The following is an 11,703-nucleotide window of genomic DNA, read 5'->3' as shown; positions in this document are numbered from 1 at the left end:
GTTATTTAATATCTGATCGAGTCTCAGTAAATAATGAAGGCAAACTTTATTGATATCAATACCGAATAGTTTTTTCAGTAGGTTATTTTATATCTTATCGAGTCTCAGTAAATAAGACTCCTCTCTGAATTTCTTGTCGACCTCGACAAAATGAAGTTAAGAAAAAGAAGATCTGCTGTGGTCTCTATATACATGTGCATATCATAAAGTTAAAGAGAAATTGATATGAACATACCCAGCTGTGTTATGTTACATAAATAAACCCCTCATCCTATGTTTGTGTGTCATTAATGTGGTGGTGGATGATGCTAATGCGGTGCTACCCCATGAACTTGCTGTTTTCTGAGTGTGATTTCGTAGACCATAACATTCATGCACGTATAGGAAGAATATTAGATTACCGGTCCTTCTAGCTAACGGTTGCATTGTGGTTGCATAAATTTATGTTCGGATATCGACTTAGCTATATGGTTGCATAAATTTATGTTCGGATATCGACTTAGCTATAATGGAACCCGTTGATGACATCATTGTAGTACAATGGTAATTAATGTCGTTAGGTGATGATACCAATGTCCTGAATTCAAACTTGTCGGTGTCAAATTCGGTGATGATACAGTGTCCTGGATTCAAATTTGTCGGTGTCAAATTCTTTTTCGATCAAAAAATGAAAAGAAGATGCAACCTCCAACTCCTAATAAGTGATAAGCATATGTAAATACTTTGTATACGTTATTGCAACTCTAAACACCTAACCACCTCTGTCATATTAATCGTAATTAATTTCGCACTACCACCTCTGTTGTTGGTGGTAATGCGACCATGTGTCTCTCAGACAGCCTCGCAATTAGTATTAGTATTAATTAGCGGTAATGTTGATACTGTAGCTGGTCGAGTGGCCAATTTAAAGCCATGCTAGTAGTGCATATATATGTGCCCACCCCTGTTACCCTTTTATACACGGTAATTAACCCCATTCGTCACTATAAACGGTAATTAACCCCATTCGCAATATATCGGAGATATGGCTTCTAAACCAGGCATCCTCACTGAATGGCCATGGACACATCTTGGAAGGTTCAAGGTATGAACATTTACAATCAAATTCTGCTTAATATTACTCTTCAACATCATCAAGTAATTGATATTGTTGTTTCTGCATTCTTTCATATATGTATAGTACGTATTGTTGGCTCCATGGGTGTTGGATAGCATGTCTCCGTTGTTCTTCGAAACAAATAGCAGGAAATGGGACTTGAGTTACTCCCTCAATTTTCCTTTTCTCTTGTGGAGAGTGATTCACAACCAAATTTGGATAAGCTTTTCTCGTTTTAGAACCTCCAAATCCAAGAATAGGATACTCGACAAGCCTATCGAGTTCGAACAAGTCGACAGAGAAAGCAACTGGTATGTAAGAATTTTTATGTGGTAGCTAGCTAGGGGGTTCAGAGTTCAACTTAAAATTACTAACGTACTTATGTGTATGTGTTGTAGGGATGATAATATCATAATGCAAGGACTGATGTTTTATATGGGACAAAAATATCTGGAGGGTGCTTCAAACCTTCCCATCTGGAGAACTGATGGTATTGTCATAACAATTCTACTTCATACCGGTCCTGTCGAGTTCCTCTACTATTGGCTTCACAGATCATTGCACCACCTTTTTCTCTACTCTAGCTATCATTCCCACCATCACTCCTCCATTGCCACTGAACCCATCACTTGTAAGTAATTATGAACTGGTTAACTTAACTCATTAACGTTTTACTTGATTAAATCTGATGATGATGCTAACAGTATATGCGGAAATTCGATTTTTGACATGTTCGTACGAGCAGCTGTGATACATCTATTCGGGGAGCACCTCATGTATTTCCTACTGTTTACGATACCATTGTTAACAATGCATTTAACCGGGACTGCTTCGGTAGTAGGTTTTGCTGGGTATATCACTTATATTGATTTCATGAACAATATGGGTCACTGCAACTTCGAATTTCTACCTTCTTCTATCTTCACAACCTTTCCATTCCTCAAGTACATCTTCTACACCCCATCGTAAGTATATATATCCTAGCTGTAATAATTTAATTACTTGCTTGTTATATATCTAAATTAAATTAAACAATAATATATGCATATATTTGTTTATGTTATGATTCAACAGGTATCATTCCCTCCATCACACCCAATTCCGAACAAATTATGCACTGTTTATACCAATGTACGATTACATATACGGTACAATGGACAAGTCTAGTGACACTCTTTGTGAAACCTCGCTAAAAAGGACGGAGGAATCACCGGATGTTGTTCATCTAACTCATCCAACTACGCCGGATTCAATCTACCATTTACGGCTGGGATTTGCCTCTTTGGCCTCAAAACCATACATGAAAAATACTGATAAATGGTATTTCATCATCAAATGGGTCCTATGGCCATTAACATTTTTGTGGAGCATACTGTTTCAAAGGATGTTCAGTCACACATTTGTACTCGAAAGCAACATTTTTGATGATCACCATGTAACTAAAAAGATGCTCAAGACACAAACATGGGCAATACCTAGATATTCTTATCAAGTAAGTGTAAATAGGTATTGTAATTAATGGTGACATTTTCCTTCCCATATACAGTATGATTTTCAAAACTAACCTTGGGCTTAACCAAATATATACATGTTTTGTTGCGGTTGTTTTGAAGTACAAAAGGTTGTCACGGCAAAGAGGAACAATAAACAGTTTGATTGAGAAAGCCATACTTGATGCTGATAAAGCTGGTGTTAAAGTCTTAAGCTTAAGCCTCTTTAATCAGGCACGTATTTATCCTGATTTAGCAGAGCTAGCTTGGTTAAAAAAAGAAATTATTAATGAAAACGAAAGCACATATTAGACTCATTAAACTACTAGCTACTTTCAAGACCAACGTCTATTATGGACAACCTTAATTAATACACTTTTTCCAAAAAGAAGATCTATTTTTCAAGATATGCTTTCATGTCGGCAACATTTGGCCGTGTAGATTAGGGATCGCATTGTTGTTCAAAAGTTGTTATATAGTTTTTTTTTTGTTTGTTGTTTAGATCTCATGAATTTATTATAGAATTTCCAACTCATATTATTGGTATAATCACTTAATAACTTTACCCCTGTATTCCAATTACATATCTAAACAAAGTCAGTTCTCCTGCGCTATCAAGTCTTATTCCTATTATGGCTTTTTTCATTTGGAAAGTTTTAGCCCCGACTCCCCTAGCTTAGCCAAAATTTATGTTTACGTCGTCCAACATTCTTCTACCTATTTATCATTCAATCTACAATACTATTTGCATAACATATTGAGGGGATTTGAGGTTGATACATTATTACCTCCATGTGATTGTACCTTCATGAATATTAAATTTTGGTAGATAGTAAGTTAACAGTGTGCATCAGAGTAATTAGTGGGAGGCCACACAAATGGCTGGTGGGAGAGAGTGACAATGAGAGACAACTGCTCAGATGAGATCAGAGGATGAGCTGATCACGCGGCCTATGAAAAACTGTATACATTAATTTGAGTTAATGTTGATAGTGGAGCAAAAAGAATTACTAGCCTACCTATAGGGAATAACTTTATATTCATCATAAAAGCTAGTGAATTCAAATCCTAAAACTGTTTATAGGTGGAACAGGAAAATCATAATAACAAAAATCTACCCGATCACTCTAGTTTTAAAAACTTTTACACAGTCGAGTTCATAGTCGGAGATAGAGATTAATAGTTCATAGTTATTATACATGAATTTTATACAGTGTTATCTTACTGTTACGCCCAAAAATATTTCATATTTATTCTATTGGTACACAGTTAAATTGGCTAATGCATGTATCCAAAGACTATATCAATAATTATCAAAGGAGGCATCATAAGACGCACTATGCATGAGCAGCCGAATGTAAATTAAGACGCACTATGCATGCGAAGCTGAATTTAAGTTAACGAATTATGCATTAACAGCCGAATTTAAGCTAAGGCGCACTATGCATGAAAAGCGGAATTTAAATTAACACGCACTGCGCATGACAAACTAAATATGCGGATGAACTATTGACACAGCTACAAACATCATGCTGGAGCTGCCTGGAGGGTCGACCATGTATTTAAATTACTATGCAATACATGGGACAGTAGATTTTTAATTAGTTCTGTCATCATATTTGTTTATGCAACAGTATTTGTATGTGCAGACCAAAAGTTATCAACGTTCTGCTCTAGTAGTGATTCCACAAAGCAGAATTTGAAGGACATGAAAATTAATCTAGTAAAGAAAGAAATGGAGTACTCAGAATTAGGAAAAATTAGGTCCTCATTCATGGATGATGGTGAAGATGACGAGTATCTGGAACCATCCTCACCAACCGGTGAATATTACAGCAGTTCTTCGCTCTCCGTGAGCATTCTTGGAGTTCTGGAATTTGAAATTCCAATTGATGACTCTCTAACTAAGTCGTTGCTTAAGAATGTCTTCATTCCCATCCACCGACGTTTCTCTTCCCTCTTGGTACTCTCGCTCTAAATGCTAGACCCTTGGTGATATATATAGGTTGACCTTTAAGAGTAACAGTTGTTTAACAAATTTAACTTATATTTATTTGAAAGAAGGTTTCATTTAAGCTTGTCATTCAGGTTACAGGAAAAAATGGAGAGAAACACTGGAAGAAAGTTACAGTTAATCTCGACGACCACATCAAGGTTCCAGTGCTTCAAGAAGGGTTACCGGTGGAATACTACGATGAATACTTTAATGAATATTTATCAAAGATGGCTATGGAGCGACTACCACAGAGTAGACCGTTATGGGAGATTCACCTATTCAAGTACCCTACACGTAATGCCGCTGGGATACTTGTGTTTAAACTTCATCATGCCCTAGGTGATGGATATTCACTCATGGGTGCTCTCTTTAGCTGTTTACAAAGATCAGATAATCCTTCTCTTCCTTTAAGTTTTCCAAAGATTCGACCGGATGATCACATGAATAAGAAAACAAAGAATGTTTTAGAGATTTTGTCCTTGTTGAAGAACACTATAACGGATTTTACTTGGAGTCTTTGGAAGTCTAATATGTTGGAAGATCAAGCTAGCCCTATCAGGTCAGCTAAAGAGGACGTTGATTTTAGGCCAGTTTCAATCTCTACTGTCACTTTTTCTCTTGATCAAATCAAAGAAATCAAGGCAAAGCTTGGTGCGGTAAGATTCAATATGTAGTCTTTCACTTCTTCAATTCGTTCTTATGAAGTTGCAGACAAAATTAAACGAGGTAAGCGTTAGATGGTTTTTGTCAATTATATGCATTTGAAAATCCCATAACATCTCTTCCTTTTTGCTGTCCTATTCCACATATATATGAAGGAAAAAAACTCTTGAAATACTGTGAAAAGGTTATACATATTTATTGAAATTGAATAGGTATATCTATGTTCATTCTGCTAATAAGTTGCACATAAGTCTTGTCTGTAACCAATGCCATTATTTTGTAAAGCTGACAGATATTAGTTGATGAAGTAATGGTACACTGTGGGTCTAATTTGATCAATTATGTTCGCAAAGTTTTTCCAAAATTCCACGCACGTTAGATCTTTCAGTTTTTACCTTCAAAGCAGTACATTTCTTTTCTTCAAAATTGCCAATTTATCCTTTTATAATGAGATTAAAATCCTGCTCTTATTATAACTAATTTTGTATTCATGGTGTCCTTCATCCTTTTGAATTATAAATAATTGAATATTTTTTTCCTGAAACAGACGATTAACGATGTGATGGTCGGTATAATATTTTATGGAATAAGGCTATATATGGAGACCACGAACAAAGATTCTGGCAATGCGCGTGCAACGGCTCTAGTTGTTCTTAATACCAGGGAAATAACCACATATCAATCAGTCAAGGATATGGTAAGGGGCGTGGGGTAACAGCTTCGCTTTTTTCCATGTCTCTATCCCTGATGCCCCAAATGTTGATACTTCCGACCCACTAGAATTTGTATTTGAAGCTAAGAAAATGATCACAAAGAAGAAGAACTCCTTAGGCGTTTATCTAACTGGAAAATTACTTGAGCTAATGAGAAAACTAAGAGGTCCAGAGGTAACTATTGCAATCATGTGATATACAGGCGAAAGCCTATTAATTGATTAATTCATACATGCATAAAATTTTCCTCCAAAATGCATGCAGGAAACTTCAAAATACATACGTAACGTCTTCTGGAAGTCAAGCTTGTGCATATCGAATATGATAGGACCGCTGGAGAAAATGTCTCTAGCAAATCATCCTGTAAAGGGTCTCTACTTCATGCCGGTGAATGATCCTGTGGTAAAATCCGCATAAATTTTTCCAGTATTCATTTAGATTTTGTTAAAATATGGTGTTTAGGTATTAGCCAATGTTGGCTCATATCTACATACATTTATTAAAAGTAGGTTGATTTAACAGAGCATGAATATTATACTGTTGTTCTTTCTTTTTCTTTTTTCCTTCTTATCTGAAGAAGGATGATTTGGTCATATACAGAGTCTCTTTCTAACAATGATGAGCTACTTGGGAAAGATGAGGATAGGTGTTGGAGTTGAGAAAGAGTTGATAAATCATAAACTGTTTAGTACTTGCTTAGAGAAGGCATTTGAGAGAATTTTTGAAGCTGCTATGGGCTCATCATCAGTTTCCTCGTAGTTCATTACTTGTTCCAAGAATTTTAATATTTATCTTAATAATTGTTAATCGTCTTTAATTGTTAATGTCAGTTCTGTAAGTAACAGATTGCGTTATGGTTTCAAGTGACTTTGTCTCTTTTAGTTGTTAATTATCTTATTTGCCTTACATTTTGTGAAACAGAAAACAACTTTTCTCGTGGTATCAGGCTTACAACATGTTTGTTTGCATCTGATTCGGTGTTTGGATCCGAAAAATGACTCGATGCGAGTTAGATGTTAAATCATTTATTCTTAATTTTAAGTCAGATTTGAATCAATATCTGATTCAGACTTAGCCCCTGATTCGGACTCATTCAAGTCAGATATTAAAATGCTCTCGACTCATAGGATCAAGTCGATCACTGACTCACATAATTTTGTGTCAGATAAGTTGGATCTGTCTCAGAAAACAAATACAGTGGCCCGGATAAGTTATGTGATTTCGGTCAGATCTAAGTAAGTCAGACCCATATAAGTCATATTCAGAAGAAGAAAAAAGGATTATGTTAGTGTCTTCGTAAAACATCATAGGAGGAGAACAACGTTTATGCTCAGACGCAAATAATAGATCATGTGGTAGATTTAGTATCACTAGTTGATTTACACTATATATATCACCGCAAATTTTTAGGGTGAAGGCTCACAAATTAGATTTTGTATTACAAAAGAGTCCTAAGTTATAAGGAGGATCTTAAATCACGAAACTAACGTTAAGCAAATCTCTTATAGCTTAATCGGGTTTCCAACTCAATTCACAGATACCATCGTTCAACAATTTTATCGCTGTAATATTATCTGATATTATAAGGTGCAGATTGCAAACCATAAAATGGTGTCAAAAAAGAAGTCGACAGTGATATGCGCGTTGGCCATCTTGGATGACTACATGGTGATGGTGGGCGGCCATGTGGCCATCGTGGACCAACGTATGGTGATCGTTGGTGGCAACTCAGTGATCGTGGACGGCCACTTGGCCATCATTGATGAACACATGGTGATCGTTGTCGGCTATTTAACCATAAGAAAATGGTGATTTTGTATAAAAAAAATGATTGTTAGGAAATCTTTTTTTTTGTCTCGGAATATTTTCTGAGACACTTTTTTTGTCACGAAGTTTTTTTTTTTTTTTTAATACTGGCAATCCTTTTTTTTTGTCGCCAAAAAAAACATGTATGATGATCAAAAAAAATATTCCTCACGAAACAATACTTTTACAGATAAATTGTTGTTGGTCACTTAAAATCTTGTCACTCTAAGCTCGTTTTGTTGTAATGCTTGATGATCGTAGCCGGGCATTTTCTGAACATAGTAGGCCACCCGCGCATTATGGACGAGCATATGGCTATTGTGGATCATGACCACTCTGTGATCATGGATGACGATTTGCGTATCGTGGAGGGCCACTTGGCCATCGTGAACGACTACATGTTGATCGTGGAAGGCCACGTGATCGTCGTGAGCGGCCACTTGGTGATTGTGGACGACCATTTGCGTATCATGACGGTCTGTTGACCGTCGTAAACGGCTACGTGGTTATCCTGGAAGGCCACGTGGTGATCATGGACGACCACTTTGTGATCATAGACGACCAATTTGTGATCATGGACGACCATTTCCGTAACGTGAGCGGTCACTTGGTCATCGTAGATTGTCACGTAATAATTGTGACCACGACATGGTCATTGTGGATGGCCACTTGGTGATCGTGGACGGTCAATTTGTGCATTTTTGCTCGAGTGTCTGCTTCTTCCGAAGGAAAACTTACTAAAAAATTTAACCTAGCATAAACAAATTTATTGTTTGAATTTTTAAGAACGAAACCAATCCCTTCATTGGGAGAGTTTGGGTTCCAAACACCGCCAAATTTATCTTTGTCCAAGCCTTAGATGGAACCACTCTAGGTAAAGCTAGTTGTGATGGAGAGATTGCATATATGCCATGTAACAATGGGGTTTAATAGAGCTCGCATCATTGATTTTGCTCTTTCTAGACCAGTTGCTGGTTCTTCTAATTTCCAGTTATACGAACTAAGTCATTCGTATTTGCCAGCGCACGACTTGTGTGCTTTTTAATATAATTCTTTTTGATCGATCAAAAAAAACGAACTAAGTCATTTTCTTAATACAATGCACGTTTGTGATGAATATCTTTGATTGGAAAAGCTCCTTTCAAAGATTTTTAAATAAATAGTTGAATTCTTACCACAGTTTACACTTCCATGTAGTCATTCACAAGTAAAAATTAGTATTGTCACCACTAACATTTAGGGCGAAATAAGCAGACCTAATTATTGCATTTTTTCGTTAGTGGGCTTTGACGTGAGCTGAACAATCGCGCCAAAAATCAGTTTTTCTTTTAAAATGAAAACTAAATTCTCACTTAGTCCCGCCTAAATTGGTAACTGCTCCCGCGTTATTTCCCATTATAAGAACACACACTAACTCACTACAGTTTCAGAGGACATAAACTTGGAGATCCGATCCAGTTGAAAGGTATATGCTGCTCCATTGTTCTTTTTGTTGCTTTGATTTTGAGTATTCATCATATCAATGAATAAGTATAAAGAATATTTTGGTAAAAAAAAGATTAACTTATTTTGTAATTTTTTAGAATGCACTAATAATGTTTGATAAAATTTCTTATCCAGGTTTATTTCTTTTGAATATTGTGTTATGTACTTGACGTGATATCATTTTTGTATTTACAGAAGAATAGTCCAAATGAGAAGTTCAAGAGCTTAAACAGGTATATGTGTGGTTATTTAATCAACCTAAATTCTTCTTTGGTTATGATGCAGTTGTTGTAGGATCATTGGTAGAGATATTTCGTTCTTAGTTTGTCATATGTTCATGTTTTCATGGATGTGCCCTTTGAACTATAAACCTACCAGAGGATGGGCTCTTTTATAGGATTAGAATGATGTCAAACCTGCTGGTTCAGAGATTAACTCTGTCAGTATAGTATCTAGGGGATTTATTGTGTATTAATACTTAATTGGCGTCAAACGTAAATGTCATCCACTTTAACAATTACACGAAGCATGGTTATTGTAGAAAATTATAGAAGTGATACTGGATTAATAGTTTTAACGACAGGGATACGCGAATTAGCCCATGAAATGCTAGATTATAAGCTTTGCAAATGTAGTTTCCTTTTTTTTTCTTTTCTTTTAAGATGCTTTCAGTTCTTCATGATACTAAAATCTCATCTGGTGACTGGTGCAATGTCATCAGTTGGCACTTTCTTCTTCCACTATCAGTAAGAGCAAGAGAATACAGGAAGGAGAAAAAGACAAGTCGTAAAATGAAGACAATCCAGTACGTTTTGAGATCAAAGGGTGAACGTAAAATTCCAGCAAAGATGGGTATGTGTATGTCCATGGTGAACAGACTCCCCTCAGAAATTATTATAGAAATACTCTCTCGCTTACCCACTGATTCAGTCTTAGAGTGCAGACAAGTATGCAAAACATGGCGAAACCTAATTCGGCATCCTTCATTTGCTCATATGCACCTACATCAGAATGTTAACATCCTCCCATTTCATTCTTCTGCTACTGATGCGAAGGTTGATTTTGGTTTGATTTTTGAATTGCGTATTCTCTCACCAAAGATCGAATACATATTGTACTATGGAGAGTATGACGACCAGCCTAATAAGAAACTCAGAAGGATCAACCAGCCTTCCATTAATTGTCTCTCAATAGTTGGTTCACACAACGGGCTGATTTGCTTTTCTGTTTGTGATAGTGACTACGTTTCTTATATCCATGAGCCTATCTACATTAGTAATCCTATAACCAGAGAATACATGAGATTTCCAAGAATAGAAGTTAATGGTGTGAACAGGGTCCATACTATGGTGTGTGGTTTCTGTTACCTTCCTTCTACTGATAAATACAAAATTATAAAAATCTATTATATCCTGAACCAACCCATGGGAATGGTCCAGATGTACACTCTTGGGGGTGGCAGTTGCAGTGGCTGGAGAGACATTGGAGAAATCACTTACTCACTGCGACATTATGTTGAATACAGTTTCCCGCGTCATCCTTGTCCATTTGGTGCGTTTGCAAATGGAGCTCTTCATTGGCTTGACATTGAGCAAAAGATTGTGTCCTTCGATTTGGCAGAAGAAAAGTTCTACTTGCTCCCATCACCACCTTTTGTCAGTGCTCATAGTGAGAAAAACAGATTTGATCTTAGGGTTCTGGGAGGATGCTTGTGTTTTATTCATCGAAAGCAGGACAAATCCTTGGACATATGGTTCTTAAGGAAGAAAGGGGAGAGTAGTAGTTGCGACTTGAATGAGCAAGAGTGCGACTTGTTGACCTGGAACATGGAATTGAGTTTACCAATTGATGCAGCACCAATTTCCATTACAAAAAGTGGTGAATTTATGATGTGGTACAAGTCTAATCTCTGCAGTTATGATCCTAAGACAGCAACCATGGAAAAGCATGTGCTAAATGGCGATTTCTGTCATGCAGTTCCCCACATCAACAGCTTTGTTTCCCTCAAGGCTCTTGGAGAAAAGTGTCGGTCCAGAAAAAGATACGCTGTAAATGCATCACCAACGGAATATTTCATAACACAGGAGAGGAAGGACAATGGAGAATTTGATGTCATTCAATTTTAGGTGCATCAAACACCAGTTTCTGTGATTCCGTCTGTTTACTTTTATGATCATATAGTATTACTATTTCTCTGTTTTCAGTTAAGCTGAATCTTCGGATTATTAGTCTTTCTTTGTTTTAACTTTTAAGTTCAGATGAATCATCCAATTGCATATATTTGCTTTGGTAGTTTCTTTTTGTTTGTCCGAATGCTTTTTACCATTGTACTAATCTTCCTTTTCTGAAAACGCTGCAATCCTAATGCCATTTTGCATTTGATCCTTGTGCTGTTATATGGGTCATTCAGAGGGTACAAAATAACATCATATTAAATGGAAGGAACATGAGCTT

The 11,703-nt window shown here is 36.4% G+C and overlaps 2 protein-coding genes and 1 pseudogene across 2 annotated transcripts; all 3 read left to right on the top strand.

The window, feature by feature from the left end:
• Positions 1-1,024: 1,024 nt before the first annotated feature.
• LOC113350987 (protein ECERIFERUM 1-like) lies at positions 1,025-2,898 on the top strand. The gene is made up of 6 exons (XM_026595077.1): positions 1,025-1,084; positions 1,181-1,407; positions 1,495-1,727; positions 1,842-2,061; positions 2,171-2,588; positions 2,710-2,898. Exons 1-6 carry the CDS (start codon positions 1,025-1,027, stop codon positions 2,896-2,898), a joined length of 1,347 nt encoding a protein of 448 aa, XP_026450862.1.
• Positions 2,899-4,098: 1,200 nt separating this feature from the next.
• Positions 4,099-6,722, top strand: LOC113353245 (annotated as a pseudogene).
• A 2,371-nt stretch (positions 6,723-9,093) lies between these two features.
• Positions 9,094-11,397, top strand: LOC113353244 (F-box protein At3g07870-like). The gene is made up of 3 exons (XM_026596914.1): positions 9,094-9,229; positions 9,445-9,482; positions 9,971-11,397. The coding sequence occupies exon 3, from the start codon at positions 10,041-10,043 to the stop codon at positions 11,373-11,375; it is 1,335 nt and encodes a 444-aa protein (XP_026452699.1). The 5' UTR covers positions 9,094-9,229; positions 9,445-9,482; positions 9,971-10,040; the 3' UTR covers positions 11,376-11,397.
• The last annotated feature ends 306 nt before the right edge of the window (positions 11,398-11,703 follow it).

The sequence above is a fragment of the Papaver somniferum genome, chromosome 2 (genome assembly GCF_003573695.1).
Source record: "Papaver somniferum cultivar HN1 chromosome 2, ASM357369v1, whole genome shotgun sequence".
In the NCBI taxonomy this organism is placed as follows: domain Eukaryota; kingdom Viridiplantae; phylum Streptophyta; class Magnoliopsida; order Ranunculales; family Papaveraceae; genus Papaver; species Papaver somniferum.
Note: the sequence above shows the minus strand (reverse complement) of the source record. Positions and strands in the feature narration are given on the sequence as shown.